The sequence below is a fragment of the Megalobrama amblycephala genome, linkage group LG4, assembly GCF_018812025.1.
Source record: "Megalobrama amblycephala isolate DHTTF-2021 linkage group LG4, ASM1881202v1, whole genome shotgun sequence".
Lineage (NCBI taxonomy): Eukaryota > Metazoa > Chordata > Actinopteri > Cypriniformes > Xenocyprididae > Megalobrama > Megalobrama amblycephala.
The window spans coordinates 20,466,515-20,484,446 of NC_063047.1; the positions used below are offsets into that span (position 1 = coordinate 20,466,515).

Genomic DNA, 17,932 nt, shown 5'->3' on the forward strand with positions numbered 1-17,932 from the left:
CCATTAAAGATGATGGACCTTTCCATAAGAGTTGAAATGATACAATGAAAAATAAGCCATTTCAATCCAAATCAATACAACAGCACAGAAAACAGTTGCCCATGTAAATTATCAGTAAACTCAATATCTGAGTGTGAAACACATGCACAAATCATGAGAGAGGACAGACAATTGCTAACAGAAGCCATGTCACATAAGAGTTCTTCATTATGAAGGAGCCCGGTTGCCTAGTTACCACAGCAGCCTGATACGTGCACGTTTTTGGGCTGGTCCACAGAATCTATGTCACAGTCCATTGTGACTGCTCCCTGAGAGGCTAAACGCCCCCACCAAGTAATGCATGTGAGTGTTTGTGTGTGTGGGAAGTATGACATAAGACAGAGCGTTCTCCAGGTCTACAGTTGCCCAAAGGGGCCAGTTGCACAAGATGCTTAGACTAGTCTTACTATAGTCAAGTAAGCATCTAATTTTAAAGGGTTAGTTCACCCAAAAATGAAATTTCTGTCATTAATTACTCACCCTCATGTTGTTCCAAACCCGTAAGACCTTCTTCAGAACACAAATTAAGATTTTTTTTTTTTTTATCCCCCATAGAAAGCAACGTAATTACTGTCATTCAAGGTCCAGAAAAGTAGTAAAGACATCATTAAAATAGTCAACGCAATTACAGTGGTTCAACCTTAACATTATGAAGTGACGAGAATACTTTTTGTGCGCAAAAACAAAACAAAAATAACAACTTTATTCAACAATTTATTCTCGACCTTTTCAGTCTTGCACGCAGTTGATGCGGTGAACAGTGTAGCGCTTCTGTATTTACGCCCAAATGCCGGCTCAGTATTGGCTGACGCCGTTCACACGAGCCACGCACCACGACGCATGCGTGTGATGCTGACGCAGGACCCCGCCAATACTGAGCGCTGCACTGTCTATACAACGTAAACAGCAAAGGAGACTGACAGGGTAGAGAAGAAATTGTTGAATAAAGTTCATAATTTTTATTTCGTTTTTGCGCACACCTAGATTGGTCTCATTTGAATCTTAAAAGTAAGACTGATTACTTAGTTGTTAACTGCTAGTTGAGCAGACTAGTTCTTAAGACAGTTAGCGACTGTTTATGCAACTGGCCCCTGGAATTTGGGTAACGTGGGTGATTACGTGCAGAAGGCTTCAACTGATATCTGCATTCAGGGGATAAAACATGTTGGTTTTCTTCAAAAATATAAGCTGCCTACCTAGGCATTATTTTAAGACATCATAAGAGAACTCCTGACATGAAGGCTGTTACAAAAGGTGCCTCATTTTGTCCACATTATAAGGCAGTATCGCATGTGTCTTTCATAAAGAATCCCAGAATGCGCCAAGCTCAGGGAAACAAATCCGTCAAAAATAGTTGATGATGCAAGAGCAATATTGATTATAAAGAATGTATTCAATACCAAAGAAGAATTTAAAAATAATCAAATCTAATGACAATTTCACACAAAATTGGTGTGCACTATGTATTTTCATAATTAGAGTAGCATGAATTTTATTTCCTTCTCAAATCCTGCCCCACAGCCGATTTCATTTTCAACTCAGTCAAGTAGTCACCTGTCAAGAAAAGACAAGACTTCATGTATTCAGTTCAGAGTTCAGAAATATCCTGGATCAGTCCAGTCATGACAAACAGTAATGCGTACTTTAAAGTGTCTAGTGTTTCAGTATAGGCAGGGTTTGCACAGAACTGGTTTGAAAGAAAAACAAAAACAAACGCTTATAGTATCATGTTGTTAGCTAAGCCACATGCTAACAGCAAACCCTAATGAAATCAGTTGAGAGTAGAGTGCGGTTTGCTTTCCAAAAGGAGCTCTGTTCATTTGACGCTCCGTGTAGGCCAGCATAGACCAATCCAAATCACTTATAAGGGTTCATTACAGTTAGGATGACCAATCTAGATTTGTACTACAACAACAGAGATTTAACTTTGATTAAAGAAAGCTTGTCAAAACTCTGACAAGTAGCTCTGACAAAATCAAATAACAGGATTAATGCAGCAAAGAGTTTCTAAAAGAGCACCAAAAAAAAAACAAAAAAATTACTTTCCTTTTAAAAAATGTTCATTATTGCAGTGTAGCATTGTTCATGCACCTTTTTATAGAAGCTGTGCTTTAGGTATTCAAAACACTTGATAACCCATGAGCAGCAGCCTATCTCAAGGACATAGTAGATGACAACTAGTCTCTGATCTTACATCTCTGGTAAAAGGAGAGGAGAGGAGATATAATGTTGGTGGTGAATCAAGAACAGCAATACAACTGATGTCCAAAGGAAGCCATTTGTAGTCGTATTTGTAGCTACTTTCACAACAACAGTAGAGGGAAAAAATCGAAATGGCTCCTGCATTACATATGTGATATCCAAAACACAATTGTCAAAACAAAGTTTTTTTGTTTGTTTGTTTGTTTTTGTTTTGTCTGGCTGTGGTGACAGTTTACTAGTTGAAAATATAGACCTGAAAATAAGAACTCTTTAGTCTCTGATGTGAATGCTCGATTTGTCAATATTTAAAATAATAGTATTTTTGAATCTGACGGTGTTGATTCATACTAAATTTTCATTTGCATTCCAATGCAAAATTTGACTAACAATTCAAACATTTTTATCTGCTTTTTACCCAGTACTCCCTGGAAAGAAAACACGCCACATTAGATCAAACTGAATGCACCTCTAGAAGACAAATAAGGCTGTATGAAAGAAGTCTTCAGCTTATGTTTTAAACATTTTCATTAAATAGGTGTGGTTGGGAGGGGGTGTTGACATCATTAACCCATTTAATGCCAAGTGCCAATCAAGCCAAACCCCAGACTGAGATGATGAAGTAAAAGCATCTATATGCAAGACACAAATGTCAAGGACAGCAAGGATCAAATGGGCATATATGAGCAGAATGTCATTACAGTAAATGGCAAATAAACCCAATGAAGTGCTGTAATTAATGCAATCAAATTCTCTCAAAAGCAAAGTCAAATGCAGCATGAGTAATAGTTCAGTGGCTGTTACTCAAGACAACAATGTTTAAGTACAATTCATAGTATTTGTAGACCAAATATCTCAAAAAGCTGTTGCCTTTATAGCACACAAATGATCAATGTGAACAAATGCAGCTTCTTTTAAAATGTAAACATTAAATTCTTTACCACAGTGATAATTATACAACATCACTGCATTATTTGAATTCAAGGTCTGTAATACATAGAGAGAGTTATCCATGAACATTCCCAATCATCTCAATGGCCGTTTCTCGGCAAGAAATGGGCGATTTGTCATCTTTTAGATCCAGATTGTGTCTTTCCATTAGGTTAACCTGCCAAAATTTGAACATTTATTTTAATACAGTAAAAACAATAATATTGTTAAATAGACAATTATTAAAATTTAAGTTTTCGGTAGTCAGTCTTCAGTGTCACATGATCCTTCAGAATTCATTCTAATATACTGATTTGGTGCTCAAGAAACATTTCTTATTATTATCAGTGTAGCAAACAGTTGTGCTGCTAAATATTTTTGTGAATAGAGTTTTGTTCAGGATTCTTTGATCATTTGAGCATTTATTTAAATATTTTTTGTAACACTACAAATGTCTGTACTTATCAATTTAATACTATTAATTTCTTACATAAAAGAATCAAAATTTTAAATGGTAGTGTATATATGCCTTACTTTCACAGTAGAGATTTCAAGGAGTAAAACTGTTGATAATAATGCTTTCATAGCAACAGCTGCTTTGGAGACACTTGTAGACAATCAAATACCAAAGTGTTTCTTCATCAGGGTCAAACAAAGCTATGCAGAGTATTTCTGAGGACTTTCGGAATTCGCTGACAGAATTAATATAAATATTTTCTTTAAAGCAGTTCAACTGTCTAAACAGGAGGTATATTACCACATCATCACACACCATCCCTTTCCGTTCCCTTCTTTTCAACACACGAGCACCAGCACTTACAAAACGCTGACCTTGGCTAAGGCAGCCGGTCGAGCCTAGTGAAAGTGCGGATAGCACAGAGGCAGCCGCTCCATCCAGCGGGCATCCATTTTATCAGCACCAGGGTGACTGAGTGCATGGCTGTCATGGGGAAGAGATATGGCAGGCTGAGGTCCCATCAGTTCACTAACATCTGATGTCCTGACAGTGTCTGCTCACCCCTGGCCCGCCCAGCTGCGAGTCCTCTCTCACAGTGTGTGACAGGCAGCTAATGCACAGAACATGCCTCATAAAACAAAAGGACTGAATAACGTAGAGGTTCTTTTTTACAGTTCAGGATAAATTACCTTGACATCTTCAGAGAAAGCCAATATGATATTTTATTGCCCCAGGCTTGCTCTTGAAGGCTCACTGGAGTATTGGAGCTTTCATATAATTACAAAAGCCATGTTTAAGGCATATTCAACAACAATCTCATTGGCAAGAAATGGAAATCTGAATGACTGAAGATGGTAGAGATCAGAATATAATGGTCTTCAATATACAAGGTCTGAAACCACTGGCATTCAGAATCTAAATGAAACCTGGACATAAAGTTTTTAGATTTAACTACATCTTATTTTAAGGTCACCAATAAAATAAGTCAATTCACACTGCACACATGTGAATGAACTCCTTTGTACAAAAGAACGGATGTTTTATATTTATATTAAAAAAAAATGTACTGTGGATATTATATTATATTATATTCCCTCCACTTTTTAAAGTGGGTCTTTGGACGGGGTTTAGAAATGTACAGAGCCCCCTTGTGGCACATTTGAGACAACTGAAACAGAGTTTATACAAATTAACCAAGGTTTGTGCAAATTAGCCTCTTATTATTTAGGTTGAGGCAGTTTCCCATGATTTAGAAACACAGCTGCTAATGAAAGCACAAGAGGCATTAGATACAATATGCAGGCAACCAAGTGTTCATTAAAAATCTTTCTGGCAAGCACCTTTCCATTGTAAGTCCCTTCGCGTAATTCGCCGCCAAGATCTTTGCTGATTAGCTTGTTATGTGTGAGTGACATGTCTCTCTTTTGAGACCTTGAGCCTGATGATTCCCCGTTCCAAACAGCAGGTGGATTGAGCGGAGCCTTTGTTCATGACTAACGAGACACAAAGAAGATTGACACATGGCATTGGGAGGAGAAGGTCTCCAAGGGAAGCGTTGTTTGATGAGATTATGCTGTGGAAACAAAACTGAGGCTTTCCTTGTTTTCCCAGGAAAAAAATCCTTCAAATGAATTCACTGTGAGAGGAAAGAGGAAATTAATAAAGAAAAAAGAAAAAATAGAGTGTTGAATGTGTGTCAGAGCATCTGAAGACAACCATTTCAGTGTAGCTTTGGAAATAATTGCGATGTTAATGGTTGATCATCATAATCAGCATACAAGGATCAGCTTAAAAAAAACATTTTAAAGGTGCCCTTGATTCAAAAATTGAATTTACCTTGGCATAGTTAAATAACAAGAGTTCAGTACATGGAAAAGACATACAGTGAGTCTCAAACCCCATCGTTTCCTCCTCCTTATATAAATCTCATTTGTTTAAACGACCTCCGAAGAACAGGCGAATCTCAACATAACACCGACTGTTACGTAACAGTCGGGGTGTACGCCCCAATATTTGCATATGCCAGCCCATGATGTTCCCAACATTATAAAAGGCATTAGACAAGGGCAGCCAGTTAACGTCTGGAGCTGCACACAGCTGAATCATCAGACTAGGTAAGCAAGAACAGCAGCGAAAAATGGCAGATGGAGCAATAATAATCCATGATAGCATGATATTTTTAGTGATATTTGTAAATTGTCTTTCTAAAGGTTTCGTTAGCATGTTGCTAATGTACTGTTAAATTAGGTTAAAGTTACCATCGTTTCTTACTGTATTCACGGAGACAAGAACCGTCGCTATTTTCATTTTTTAAACACTTGCAGCCTTATAATGCATAAACACAACTTCATTCTTTATAAATCTCTCCAACAGTGTAGCATTAGCCGTTAGCCACAGAGCATATAGCCTCAAACTCATACAGAATCAAACGTAAACATCAAAATAAATACTGTACTCACATAATTCGAAGCATGCATGCAGCATGCATGACGAACATCTTGTAAAGATCCATTTGAGGGTTATATTAGCTGTGTGAACTTTGTAAATGCGCTGTAATATAGTCGACAGCTGGTGTGGCAGGGAGCATGCGATTTAAGGGGGCGGTGCCGAGTGTAAATCAGTGCATTGTTAATGATGACCCAAAATAGGCAGATAAAAAAAATTAATTAAAAAAAATCTATGGGGTATTTTGAGCTGAAACTTCACAGACACATTCAGGGGACACCTTAGACTTATATTACATCTTGTGAAAGAACGTTCTTGGGCACCTTTAAATGAAACAATCAATAAACAATAATGGACTGGGTATATCTACTCTCTTCTGAGTATGCTTATGTCTTCAAGTGAAAAGCCACAATAATGCCCAAGAAAGAGGGATCCATTACCCCGAAGTCAAAAATTTGTCATTAAAATGGAAATTGCCTCAGATAAGAGTCAATGAAGGTCAATTAAAAACTCTAATAGGCACAAAAAGAGATAAAGCCTTCAAAGACGTTTCAGCAGAAAATAACTGCACATACTATATGACAAACGCAGACCTCAGAGAATACATTTATGAAAATGAAATCATTCTTACATGGGAAGCATATAATAACAAAAAAAAAAAATGCAATTCAAACCATTATATTAACTGCTATCAAGATTATAATTATTATAAGCCATATTACTGTCTGAACAGATTTCCATATTTTTCAAAAATGCAATTATGATGGTATTATAAACCTTAATGGTTTAAAGCTGCTATGAATAATTTGCATTAAAACATGGCTTCTAACAAATGTTACTTAATAATCATGTAAATGAAGGCATAAATTGTTAACAATACATAAATTATGTTTTCATGGTCTGAGAAATTCACGATTGGTGATACTTAAAAATTTTGCTTGGATCTTGGAACCTTGTGTCGATTTAACCATTGATTTTTATATATTATATTATATTATATTATATTATATTATATTATATTATATTATATTATATTATATTATATTATATTATATAACTTTATTATGTTCATTTTCTGCTAAATAACTCCTCCTGTGCCCCATGCAAGAAAGTCATACTAATTGTTATTACATGAATGAAGGTAAATGATGACAGAAATTTCATTTTTAGGTGAACTTAAGATACCAATAGTATAGAAGTAGCACTATCAACACTGAGCTTTTGACAAAAAAAAAAAAAAAAAAAAAAAAATCAGCTTAAAGGCAGTGAAAATAGGAAATAGGGTTATTAAATCTCTAACTTAAACATACTCACACCATAGGAAAAAAATGCATAACTGGACCACAAACAACAAAATACAACGAAAAAACAAAACAAAAAACACACAACTCTGTACTATTCAGCATAAACTATATTCCCTTCCGCTTAGAAAAAAAAAAAAAAAAGGTTTTGTGGTTACCTCATGACTGATTGTGGCCAGTGAAAGCCATTACGTTGCACATTATTTTGCAATGCATTTATATTTCTGCGAGTCAACCATGTTTAAACACAAACATGTTAGTTTCAGCTATCCAGCCGTAGAACAAAAAGCACATTCAATGCTGAAGGACACTGAATCGTCTATGAATTTACCTTCCACCAAAAGACTTTTGAGTGAAAGAGTGGGTAGGTCGCATGTTTCAAAGGTCTGGCCTTCACTGTCCTGTTGTGCTGCATACTGAAAATCCATTAAAAACTAGCTGCTTTATGTCTCTTTCTATCCTACAACTTATTTTTCTTTCTAAAGATGACCAAGGGACAAGGAAAAATGTCAACACCCAGGAACAAGCATAAATGTCAGTCAATTGTCCAAACAGATGAGTAAACTGACATCAGTCACACAGAAGTGTTTCATTGAAGCATTTGTGAGTGTATAGAAAAATGTGCAGTCTTTCATAACCTTTAAGTTATTTATTCTACAGACATTGTAAAAATAATAAGCAGCATATTCTGTTGAATCTGCAACATTTCTTACTGATGTTTTCTGAACATTTTGATATCTTAAAAGGTCACTTGCTTCCACTATCTGGAAATCTTGTTATTTTCCAGAAAATGTCCCTGTGTTATCCCTAAAATATATGCAGAAATTACAAGTGAAATATGACGATCAGGCTGAGAATGGGTAAGGCATCGTCCTTCCTGCATGTTTATGCTGATCTGTCTGTAACCTCCATATCCTTGAGAACTCACAACTAATAAACGCACTGATCGCACTCATCTCTACATGTACGGAAGTTTTGTAAAGGAAGTAATCATGACCAATTGTTCTCATTTTCATTAAATTGATAAAGATAAAGCAGCATGTTTTCTTCTAGACACTTCTGCATGAAACCAACATATTAAGCAGGTTTCAGTGTCAAAACAACAAAAGACACACACACACACAAAAAACTGAATGGTAAACAGCGGTTCTCTTTTGAAATTGCCTCTCTAACACTGCCTCACAGTGGAAGCACTAGGTGAAAAAGGTTACATTCAAAAACTTTAAATAAACGCTATGCTTTGACTATGCATGCTCAATGCTCAAGTACTCATACAAACTATATCAAAACCTATATTCGAACCTTGTTCGAAAGAATGAAATCGAGGGGGAAAACTCTTTGAGAGAAAAAGTTTTTTGTTACATTTGTAATTTTGCATATCACACTAGTGAACATAAAGTGTGTTTAAACCAAATTGATACCAGCTTTAGCTTTAGAGAAAGCTGCAACATTCTGGATAAAAGGACAGAGACTGCAGCATAAATCCTTGTTATAAGGTCCAGTCGTTTCTAAGCTCACACCAGCCGAGTCAATTACCCAGCAATTGTCAGTTTGAGGGAAGAAATGGGTTCAGTTTTAGCTGGCAGCATTTCAGTGTCCACTATGAAATAGCCTGTCGGGAACACTGACATCCTGACGTGGTTCTGATTAGGAGTGAAGCTGAGAGCATATGCCCTCTAAATGAAAACTCCTCTCAGGATGGGACTTTTGCTTTTTCATCCCTCCATCTCTCAAAATCCATTTATAAAGTTGACATTTGTTTGGGTGCTATTCCTCTACACATCTTTCAGACAACTGAAAAAATGTTTGAAAGATGTAGTGGCAGTTCTGATTTGCATGGTGCCCTTGGCAAGATCAGACATGGATGACAATTACCTGTTGAAATCCTTTAATTATGGTACTTTAGACCTACTATTTTATTGCTGTAAAAAATCAATAATGGCAGTGAGCGGGATCAACAAGTATGAGCTGAAGAAAGTGCCTCCATCCACATCCATCCATCATAAACGTACTTCACACGGTTCCGGGGGGTTAATAAAGACTTTTCTTCAGCTCATATTTGTTGATCAAGCTCACTGTCATTATAAAGCTCGGATACATCAGGATATTTATTAACAGTTTTAACTAATCATCTTGTAATGAATGTCATTTCAGTTCTACTTTCTTAGTATGAATTATCATATGCAGTAAAAGACAACAATTCTCAAGTACTGTAAAAGGTTTTGCCACAAACTCAACTGACTGACTTCTCTATGATTTCAGTCTCTTCAGACCTTACTGTACATGATTTATGAGCTTCTACAACTTTTGACCTCCTAACTGAACTCCTTTCCACAAACTGATCATAGAAATAAAAACAGTATAAATAAAAATGGTAACACTTTACAATAAGGTCTCATTTATTAACATTAATGTATTAACAACATCAACTAACAATGAGCAATATATTTGCTACAGTATTTATTAATCTTTGTGTATGTTAGTTAATAAAAATAGTCATTCATTGTTAGTTCATGATAGTTCACAGTGCATTAACTAATGTTAACAAATGAAACCTTACTGTTTGTTCTTAATAAGATTAGGAGAAAACTGTTATTCATTTTTATGGTAACACTTTACATTAAGTGCAACCATGATCACACTCTCTCAATATTCAAAGTGCAAATAAGACCAAATTTTTCTTTGATACAGAGCTAATAGATGATTACAACTACACTGCGCAGCCTAAAATAGCTTTCATATTGAGAGATATTTGCATTCATCAGGGAGCCGCTTTCAAAATGCGGGGTATTGAAATCGCGTTAGAATGCGCGCTCGCGTTTACTTTCACTTTCAGCGTGGTTAGATTCTTTCCTAATCATCCTAACCACTCTGTCATGCCAATTAATAAAACAACATTTAGATTTAATCCATTAAAAAAAATGTATAAGGTTAAGATGCTTGCAAGTACAAATTTGACTGAAACTATATGATTTTATATAAATAATAATAATAATAATAATAATAATAATAATTTAAGCAGCCTACACTCAAGCAGCCATGTGTATGTGGGGGGCAAAGTGTGGGTGTGTGTGATGTTTGTGCGTGTGCATGTGCGCTCACCTTGCCTGACTCAATCTCATGCTGAGTGTCAAACAAGTGACCACAGGACACTAATGAGGACCAGATCTGAGCCAAATCAACATTCAACACCTACACCCTCCACACCACAGTAATCTGACCAGCCAGCCACATTCTCAAATCATTTCAACTGTTAATGAACATTTTTAGGAAGGTAAAACCTGAATCCAAGTAAGCTACAAACACACAATCCACAAACCATGTAAACTTTAAAACAACCAATACAACAAACCCAAACCTAATCTAACCACTATTCTCTAACCCAGTGGCTCTCAACCATTTTGACCTGAAGGCCCTACATTGTCCAACATATTACTTGAAGGCACCACATATTTCCTAAAGTATTTCTGTGGAAATTATGATAACACTGCTTGTTTTAAAACTTTATTAAAGGGTTAGTTCACCCAAAAATGAAAGGATAGCAAGATAATTAACACTTTCAAATGCCCCGAAAGGTACTAAAGACATATTTAAAACACTTCATGTGTCTAGAGTGGTTCAACCTTAAAGGTCCCGTTCTTCATGATCCCATGTTTCAAACTTTAGTTAGTGTGTAATGTTGTTGTTAGAGTATAAATAAAATCTGTAAAATTTTAAAGCTCAAAGTTCAATGCCAAGCAAGATATTTTATTTAACAGAAGTCGCCTACATCGAACGGCCAGTTTGGACTACATCCCTCTACTTCCTTCTTTAATGACTTCACTAAAACGTTTTTTGACTAACCTCCGCCCACAGGAATACACAAAAAAGGGGGCGTGGTCTTGTTGCGCTCCCACGGAGAAGAGCAAGAGTTGCGTTTGTAGAGTGTGTTTGTCGTCATGTCGTCGAAACGCTGTTATTTTCATCCTGCAGTCCAATCACCTTTGTTTGGCCTTCCCAGGGACGCTGTACTTAGAGATCAATGGTTACAATTTATGTTTAACTTGGTTCCCGAAAATTATAATCCACATGTAAAACTATGTGCAGCACTTTCCGGGCAAGGTGCGCTAAGCTGCTGTCGAATCACAACACAGGAACCGCTGGCACAATCAGAACTCGTTACGTATTTCTGAAGGAGGGACTTCATAGAACAAGGAAGTCATCAGCCCGTTTTTATGACAGTGGAAACAGCGGTATACAGATAAGTAAATTATGTGAAAAATACTGGGTTTTTTACACGCGAAACATGAACACATGTTATATTGCACACTATAAACACAATCAAAGCTTTAAAAAAACACGAAAAACAGGACCTTTAATGTTATGAAGCGATGAGAATACTTTTTGTTTGCCAATAAACAAAATAACGACTGTATTCAACATGTCTATTGATGGGCGATTTCAAAACACTGCTTCATGAAGCTTCGAAGTTTTACGAATGTTTTGTTTCGAATCAGTGGTTCTAAGCATGTATCAAACTGCCAAATTCACATGATTTCAGTAAACGAGGCTTCGTTACATCATTAATGTTTTGAAATGTTTTGAAATTTCATGTGACTTTGGCAGTTTGTTACAGGTTTGGTACACGCTCAGAACCACTTATTCGAAACAAACTATTCGTTAAGCTTCGAAGCTTCATGAAGAAGAAATCGCCCATCACTAGATATTGGTGAATAAAGTCATTTTTTTGTTTTGTTTTGTTTTTTTTAGGTGCACAAAAAGTATTCTTGTCACTTCATAACATTACGGTTGAACCATTGTAGTCACATGAACTGTTTTAAATATGTCTTTAGTAGCTTTCTGGGCATTTGAAAGTGGTATCTTGCTGTCAATGCAGGCCTCACTGAGCCATCGGATTTTATCAAAAATATCTTAATTTGTGTTCCGAAGATGAATGAAGGTCTTACGGGTGTGGAATGGCATGAGGGTGAGTAATAACAGAATTTTCATTTTTTTTTAACAGAAACTATGAATAACACTCACTCATTTTTTGTCATAGCTTATGATCATTTTTTTGTCATTATGAGCTTATGATAATATATTTTTTATTAATATGTTGTTTTTCCTCTATAATGAAATAGTGTGTATTTAGTGGATTCTGGATTATGTTTAACCAATGTGACCCTGGACCACAAAACCAGTCATAAGTCACACAAGTATATTTGTAGCAATAGCCAACAATACATTGTATGGGTCAAAATGATCGATTTTTCTTTTATGCCAAAAATCATTAGGATATTAAGTAAAGATTATGTTCCATGAAGATATTTTGTAAATTCCCTACTGTAAATATACCGTAAATATATCAAAAATGTATTTTATATGTGTTGCTAAGGACTTCATTTGGACAACTCCAGATTTTCAAATAGTTGTATCTCGGCCAAATATTGTCCAATCCTAACAAACCATACATCAATGTATTTATTTATTTTATTAGCCTATTCATTCAGCTTTCATATGATGTATATTGAGATGTATCTCAATTTCAAAACATTTACCCTTATGACTGGTTTTGTGGTCCAGGGTCACAAATAAAAAAGTGTCCATTAGTTCATAGACCATTAGTATAATCACCTTTTCTGTGATTGGCCAGTTTGTTGTGATTGTTTCAGTTATTTAATGAACTGAATAATTTTTTTTTTAATATTTAAAAGGTGTTAACTGTAATCTTACACTGCAAAATGATAACTTACAAAGTATTAAATTCATCACAATTATTTAATGAATGAAGCACACAAAAATGTATGACAAAGCCCTAAAACTGGCAATTAATCAGCATAGTCCCAATTATTTTTCAGACAATTACTCATCAGCCAAATTTCATAATCGTGACAGGCCTACTATGAGTGTTGATCTATTTTAAACAAAACTCATTCTGTGATTCTATAAGGTTCAAGATTCTGATTCTATTTGGTTTTTCAATAAAAATGATAATTATTGAGGGAAAATTATTCGTCTTGTGGCCCCCTTGGAAGTTTGCTGAGGCCCTCTGGTTGAGAACTAGTGCTCTAACCTAAAACACATATAAGCCAAACCAAAACAAACTGCACTCAACAGACCTAAACCTAAATTTGACAAAACCCAACAACCTAAACAACTCTGTAGGCCGGTTATTCTTACAACATACCCTAATCAAATGTACGACTTTAGTTAAAGATCAATTAAGATAAATGCAAAACAACAGGACACAAGACACACAGAGAGTTTAAAATATAAACGGCAGCGCAGGGGAAGAAAGGCATCATGAGATTAGAGGCAAAGGCTGATCTGATGGCTTTGTGCAGATCCAAACTGAATATTCTCTTATATAACGGCCCGGGCGCTAATCCCTCAACACCACTGTGCTGCAGTTGTTCTTTACTCAAATGTACTGCCATTACAGGCCGATTATGACCATCAGCAACACATTTCAAGAGATAATTGAAAGCATAGATTCATCGAGTACTCACACACACTGATTTGAAATAGCTTGATCTGGGGATTATAAAGTAAATCAAGCCAAGCAGCAGCTGACATGATCCCAGCAAACCATCCAAACAAACATATTTTCACAAGACAGGGAGTGTGTTGCGCTCACAAGGTGCATGCATATGTGGGGGTTTACCAAAGGCAGGATACAAAGTATTTGTGCTTATTCATAATCCATTGACTGCACAGTTGAAGAAGCAGCACAACGCAAAGCACATTTTTAAACGAAAAGAATCAGACCGATTCATGCAGTTTTCAATATTACAACAATAGTCCAATTAGGATCATACATGATTTAAAGTGAATTTAGTTATATTGGTTGGTAGGCTTTGTTTTGACTATTAAATGGACTTTTTGGACTTCAATAACTACATCTCGTAATTTGTTGTGTTTGAGCTTCCAGATATGCTGTATTGAGTAAAGGTGCAATTTCCCCTGACACACTGACCCAAATACAATCTGCAGCTTCTTAAGGACATCAAGGATGACTTCTTTCATTAACTTTTAACAATTTAGGTTTCAGATCCAACTGAACACACTGTTTTATACATGAAAATCTTCTTATGTAGGCTATTTGTTTAGTTAAAAGGGATATAATTTATATGCTTTAACCATTATTTTTCACTGCTCAGGTGAGCCACCCATTGTGTGGCAGCAGCATTAAGAAACTGTGAAAGGACCAGTCTGCCTCCACTAAACTGAGCATCTCTTTAATAGCTTAAAGCTTATAGATTACTACAAGATGCATTTTTTAAATTAAACGGCAAGTAAACCAACACAAATCACTGTAACATTAAACGTTTAAAGATCTCAGAAAATAAAACGTTTGGTCTAACACTGACACAAGTAACATGAAAACAAACAGACTTTAATCTCACCTCGAACATGGGAGATGCTCCTTTTTCGGGCAGTGTACATCCCAGCAGCTCGGCGAGGAACTTTGCCATATAAATATGTGTTGTGTGTTTCGCCGGTAGATTGAAAACGCCGCTGGCTGTTGTTACTAGTCTCACTACAGTGCCCACAGGTACTCTTGTTCCAGTAGCGTTTTCCTACAGCACAACAGACCGATTTTTCGCTCCTTGGATTTTCCTTTCAGCATTTCTTTCACTCTGAACTTATAGGAGTCATTTTAAAGGTGTGACAGCTCATTGTCTTTGTCTAGTGAAGAGCGCGTGTGTCTGCATACAGTCGCTCGCGAGCGCGGTGGAGTCGAGCTCATTGAACGCCACTTGTAATCCTCGTGTAGGGGAAGGAGGGAGGGACCGGTGAGGGGACGCCAGATACACGTAAAGCTCCGACAGGTAGCATCTTTCTGAAATCTAAAGGAAGTTTTCTGGCTCTTGTAATATTAGTAGGCTTAAGTTACTAGGCTATGACATTGTCACAAATTCTGCTGTTTTACCGAGACCACACTTGCACGTCGAAGCCTTCAAACCACTCATCTTAGCCTATGAGAAAAGCACAAAAATGATATAAACCTGTTAAAAGTTATAGGCCAATTTAGGATCAAATATTAGATTAGATGGCATGCTTATTAGTGCCAATTTTGGAGTGAGTCCAAAATTATTTGATTTTGATTAGTGAGAGCTTTTTATGGGTGAGAACCCTTTCCTTTGTCCAGTGAGTTAGCCTGTATATGCATCGTTCTTTAGATTCAAATCTTTTCAGCTAGCCTAATTACTCGATCCGTACACGGGAATTGATCTGGGCTGCATTTCCCAAAAGCATCTTAAGCCAGTAAGTAGATCAACCTTTTACAACCTTTGCCACGAATGGTCTCTACAATCAAGCTCACGATTCTTTTGAGAAACACAGCCCTGAATTATTCGTTTAAAATTCGGTTCAACTCACTAGATGGGAAATTTATTCGTAATTAATGACTTAAAGTCATTATGAAATTAAAATTGACAATTCTTATTTTTCTATGTAATATTGCAGTAGCCTATTTATTTATAAATGGTTTATCCGTGTACACATCATTATTTTTTTATATATAAATTAATGTGCATGTTGTATTCTTTAATCAAAATAACCTCCCACTTGCAGTGACATCTCTTCTCATCTTGGATGACGTGTTTACTGGCGCGAGGGCGGGACAACCTGTCAATTACATGAGATCACAAGCAAACCACAATGATCCAATCAATTCCCGATGGACAAGATCAAGTCCCATTCCCACCCTACATTTTTTCACATAAGTTTGATACTTTTATGGTGCTTTTATGAAGCCTAAATACTCTAATCCCCAATCATTGTGAACGCATAGAAAAATAGCAACAATTTTGTGTTAAACAAAAGAAAAATAAAGTCATAGAAATCTGGACAGCAACTACATAAATTTATCCACTAACTGCTCAAAAACATCCAGATACATTCTAAAATGTTGTAACTTCTTCCTGAGTCTCTCCATCAGTGTCCGACAATCATCATTTTGGCTGCGTGAGACTCTCCAGTTTTGTTGTTGAGCAGCGAGCTGTTAAAGCTCCGCCCTCTTCTGTCAGTTTTGAAGCCTAAATACTCTAATCCCCAATTATTGTGAAGGCATGGAAAAATGGCAAATAGTAGCCTACAGTATTAAAATGTCTCCTTTTTGTGTTAAACAAAAGAAAAATAAAGTCATAGAGATTTGGAATGGCAGAATTTTCATTTAATTTTCTCTTTAAGAGAAAATGTAGAATGCAATGGGCAAATTACTGAATAAATATTGGCGAGTTCTACAGATGGAGCATGATGTGAGTGAGAGATTCAGTAATTAGGTTAATAATGTTTGTGATGAGGTGATAATAAATAGCATTATTTATACAGTGGAGTGTGACTATTCGAGTGTGCTGCTGAGAGGTTGGCTGGTGTTCAGTCATAATGCCATTTGAAGTTGTAATTCAACAGCCTGCTGATGCGGGACATGATGCCTGATGGAAGCAGTGAGAACAGTCCATGAGTGGCTGCAGCCTCTGGAGACCTTCTTTCCTCATGTCCTGGAGATGACCTGAATGTATTAAACCTGCTGTTCAAATCAAATGTGCTCCCAAATGTGTTCAGAGCATTTTAACATTGACTGATGGACTGGTGAACATACATAATGCAAACAGAACAGCAGGATAAAGAGACTTGCACTCAGTCTGTCCCTGGCATGAAATCATAATTCACACTTTAATGTTTATCAAATGTGACTGAGAATTACAAATCAAATGGTTGGCCAGTGGTCATAAGCATGTGTGTGGCAGTGCTGGCAGTCTGTGATTAGGCACATTTGATGCAAATTTGGTTTTGGCATCGCTGTCAAAAATCCAGAATCACGTGTCCTAAGGCTCGAGCTGCTGCACCTCTGAAAAAACCTTCACTTAACATCTATTACAGTTTGTTCCCTTCTGTTTTATTGACAGCAGCACTTGAGCTGCACAAACTCCCCAAGTTTGTGTAAAAGCTGATGATCATGTTCTCCAGCATGATTTCAGAATGATCTTGCGTTTCAGTCTAGGAAAGAACATTATGTCTGTCACATGATCAATGACACAAATTCTGAAATATTTATATTACACTGTAAACCGGAATAAGTTGGGCTAACTCAAAAAAATTTGAGGTAATCAGTTACATGTTATGCTATGATGTTCCCAATTTTAAGTAAGCAGAACTATCAAGTTTTGAGTTTGTAGTACTCATGCATGTTGCTCCTAACTTGAAGTACTGAGTTAGCTACTCATACATTTTGATAGCAATTGACATAAAAGATTTAGTTAATTAACTTTATTATTTTGAGTTCTTGCAAATCAAATGTGTTATAGGTCATAACATTTCTTTCTTTTAAGTTTATCATAATTCTAATTGTTTATTTCCAGGTATGAATTACATTTTGCATCCCAGAACTGTAAGGTAAAGGGATCTGGGGTATCTAATGCCATCTAATCCTTCATTCACTCTTACACCCTGAACAACAGGGTCCCATCTGTTAACAGTGACCTTTCATGACCTCAGTTTTGTTGTTTGGATATGCATGTATGAGCCGATGAGAGAGGTTTTTATTCTCAGATGTTAGGGATTAGTGTTGCATTTT

The 17,932-nt window shown here is 36.3% G+C and overlaps 1 protein-coding gene across 1 annotated transcript in view; it reads right to left on the reverse strand.

Annotated features, from left to right (window-relative positions):
* Positions 1–15,074, reverse strand: part of rasgef1ba (RasGEF domain family, member 1Ba) — an 88,259-nt gene extending 73,185 nt beyond the window's left edge. The window contains exon 1 of the mRNA XM_048188186.1: positions 14,757–15,074. Within this exon, the coding sequence (XP_048044143.1) occupies positions 14,757–14,825 (69 nt within the window). The 5' untranslated portion in view covers positions 14,826–15,074. The remainder of the gene's footprint in view (positions 1–14,756) is intronic.
* Between the last annotated feature and the right edge of the window lie 2,858 nt (positions 15,075–17,932).